This window comes from Callithrix jacchus, chromosome 10 (genome assembly GCF_049354715.1).
Source record: "Callithrix jacchus isolate 240 chromosome 10, calJac240_pri, whole genome shotgun sequence".
Classification (NCBI taxonomy): domain Eukaryota; kingdom Metazoa; phylum Chordata; class Mammalia; order Primates; family Cebidae; genus Callithrix; species Callithrix jacchus.
The window spans coordinates 92,354,851-92,357,384 of record NC_133511.1 but is presented as its reverse complement, the minus strand read 5'-3'; the positions used below and the strand labels follow the sequence as shown (position 1 = coordinate 92,357,384).

Below are 2,534 nucleotides of genomic sequence, written 5' to 3'. Positions count from 1 at the left end.
GTTGAGTTTATGAGAAAAACTGGAGAAAATTCGAGTCTCTAAGCAGACCCATAGAGATCAAATGTAAAGTTCTGGCACAGGCTAGATTTTTCTTGTGAGGATGTTAAGGTGCCTAGGGAGAAGAGAATTGCCAAATACATAGCTATTCATCTGCCTTCTTTATCATATACTCTAAGTAAACTGGCTTAAATCCAGTCTTTCTCTCTCCTTTTGCATTGATCCCTTTTTGAAACATGAAAGTTACAGATGTAAATTACAAAGTAAGCCAGTATTATATGAAAACATATTTATTGGATGAATAATAAAACTTAGCTAAGGAGTTGTTAGAATTAGAATTCCCCCTACTTGAAGTACAAGTTTCCAGTAAACAAACAGAAGCAAAACCACAAATGAGAAAGAATACATTGGTAACCTAAATCATAGGCATTTGGGGGTGTGTTCGAACAATCTATCTACTTCTTTGTAATTTACTATAGCACTGATGACAAAGCATAGACATACAATGAGAGACACAAATCAGCATTATCAGTGTGACTGTGCAATCACTACAAAGCTTGGCCTACTTAAATGTGGCCACTTTAACTGACACACACCCACAGAGGCACCAGAAATCTCCCTGTGAACGAGATTTGCCTACAGTTTTGTGGCAATGCCATTACAAAATATAAAAACAACTCTTAGACCATGGTTAATAAATAAGAGAGAAAAGAAGTAACAAACAACTTCCATGGGTTGCCAGGCATGCAAGGCAGCACTTTGAACCTCATCTGAAAAAGAGGCAACTCGGATAGCTTTTAGAGCCCAGGAGTGGAGTGAAGGCTAGAGGTTGAGAGGAGGTATGCACTATTATTTTGGGTATTTCCACATAATCTACAGGATGGGGAAGTTCAGTTCCCCACCACATAAACTGTGCTCTTTTAGATGTGGCTGAAACAGATAACACTGTAGAATTAGAAAGCCATCTAGAAATGACATTGCTTAAAATTGTTCTTTCCGGGTGATAATTCCATAACAATCCCATAAATAATATACAAACAAAACAAAACAAAATCACTCAAGTTTCCAATTTCTTTCTTTTTAAAGATGACCTTAGATTTATTCTCAAAGTGCAAATCTGGATATTAAAAAAATACTAGGTATGGGGGAAATGTAGCCCCATCTTCTGTCCCCCACCCTCCAAAACGGGGCTGATTTGATTCCTTCTTCCTAGCATTTGTACCCTTCCACCTATACTTTAAGATAATCATTTTTCAGCCGACCTAGTCGGGTCCCATGGCTCCTGATGGTGAGAGCCAGTAGCTCGTATTTGTCCCTGAGTCCCATAGAAATGGCCAGTGTCTCCTTCAACAGGGACCTAGTGTGGACCAGCATTCCCAGAAAGTCCTCGTTGAGCCTGCTCTCCTGCCGGCTGTCCTGTTCCTGGCCCTGCTTGAACTTGCTCTCCAGCTCAGTGAGGGATTTGTCCGAGTTGGAGTAGGCATCCCCGATCTGGTGGGACTCCCGCCGCAGGTACTTGCCATAGCTCTCTTCCCCGTCCAGGTCGTAGGAGATGCTTTTGCTGATGCCCTCCAGCACGCGCCCAGCATCCTCCACCTGGCGGCCCAACACGGTGAACTCCTCCCGCAGGGTGAGGCTCAGCAAGCTGCTGGCCTGACTCCCCTCCCCTTGGGAGCAGCGCCTGTGGTCACTCACCCTGAAGAGCAGTTGGCACTTCTCCGGGTCATCGTTCTCCTCATAGTCCCCATCCGGCACAAAGTAGTGGTGCAGAGTCCCATTGGACATCTCTGGGTAGAGGGGGCCATCGAAGTAGCCTTGACACAGGTGGCAGAAGAAACTCATGCAGAGGAACTTCAGAAACACCATTCTGGATATTCAGGATGGCCAGGGACCCCAGGAGAAGACTTTTCACCCAGGCACAAGGAAGGGAGTGTCTGCGAGTCAGCGTCTCCCTGAGACAGCGGCCGCCTCAGCCTCAGTCCTAGCCGGCTTGCTGCTCCCTGACCCCCAGTCCCCAGCAGGCTTCATGTGGCTCTGCACACCAGCGTCTGGGTGGTGCGGCCGCAGCAGCGCAGGATGCACCTACCCGTGCGCCCCTCGCTTGGTGGCTGGAACTCCGCCGGCCTTTTCCCGGGTGCAGCACAGGCAAAGCGGGGAACCCCTCCTCCGCAGCGCGGGCAAGATGCTGGCTCCGTTGCCCTCCTCTCCCCTTTCTCCCGGGAGATTGAGCGTGTAGCTGGAGAGAAAGGCTCTTGCCCCCTGATAGTATTTCAATTTCTGGACTGGGTGGGAATGCGGAGAGTTTCCTTTGGCTGAAGATATCCTGAGGATCTCTCTGCTCTCAAATTACAGCTGGTTTCGTCACTTGGAAGCCAGGGAACATGTTTGGAAGAAAACCTCTTACCAGGTCTTTGCTATTAAAGGTACAGGGTCACTTTTTAAAGATTGGTAGGGGAGACTCTGAAATAGAATTTAGCTTGAAGGAGAAAATGAGAAGAGAATAAATGGAATTTCCAAAACAAAAACCTGGTTTGTTA

The 2,534-nt window shown here is 47.0% G+C and overlaps 1 protein-coding gene across 1 annotated transcript; it reads right to left on the bottom strand.

Moving 5' to 3' along the window:
* Window positions 1-271: 271 nt before the first annotated feature.
* Window positions 272-2,293, bottom strand: FIBIN (fin bud initiation factor homolog). The gene has a single exon (XM_002755124.6). It carries the CDS (start codon window positions 1,861-1,863, stop codon window positions 1,228-1,230), a length of 636 nt encoding a protein of 211 aa, XP_002755170.2. The 5' UTR covers window positions 1,864-2,293; the 3' UTR covers window positions 272-1,227.
* Between the last annotated feature and the right edge of the window lie 241 nt (window positions 2,294-2,534).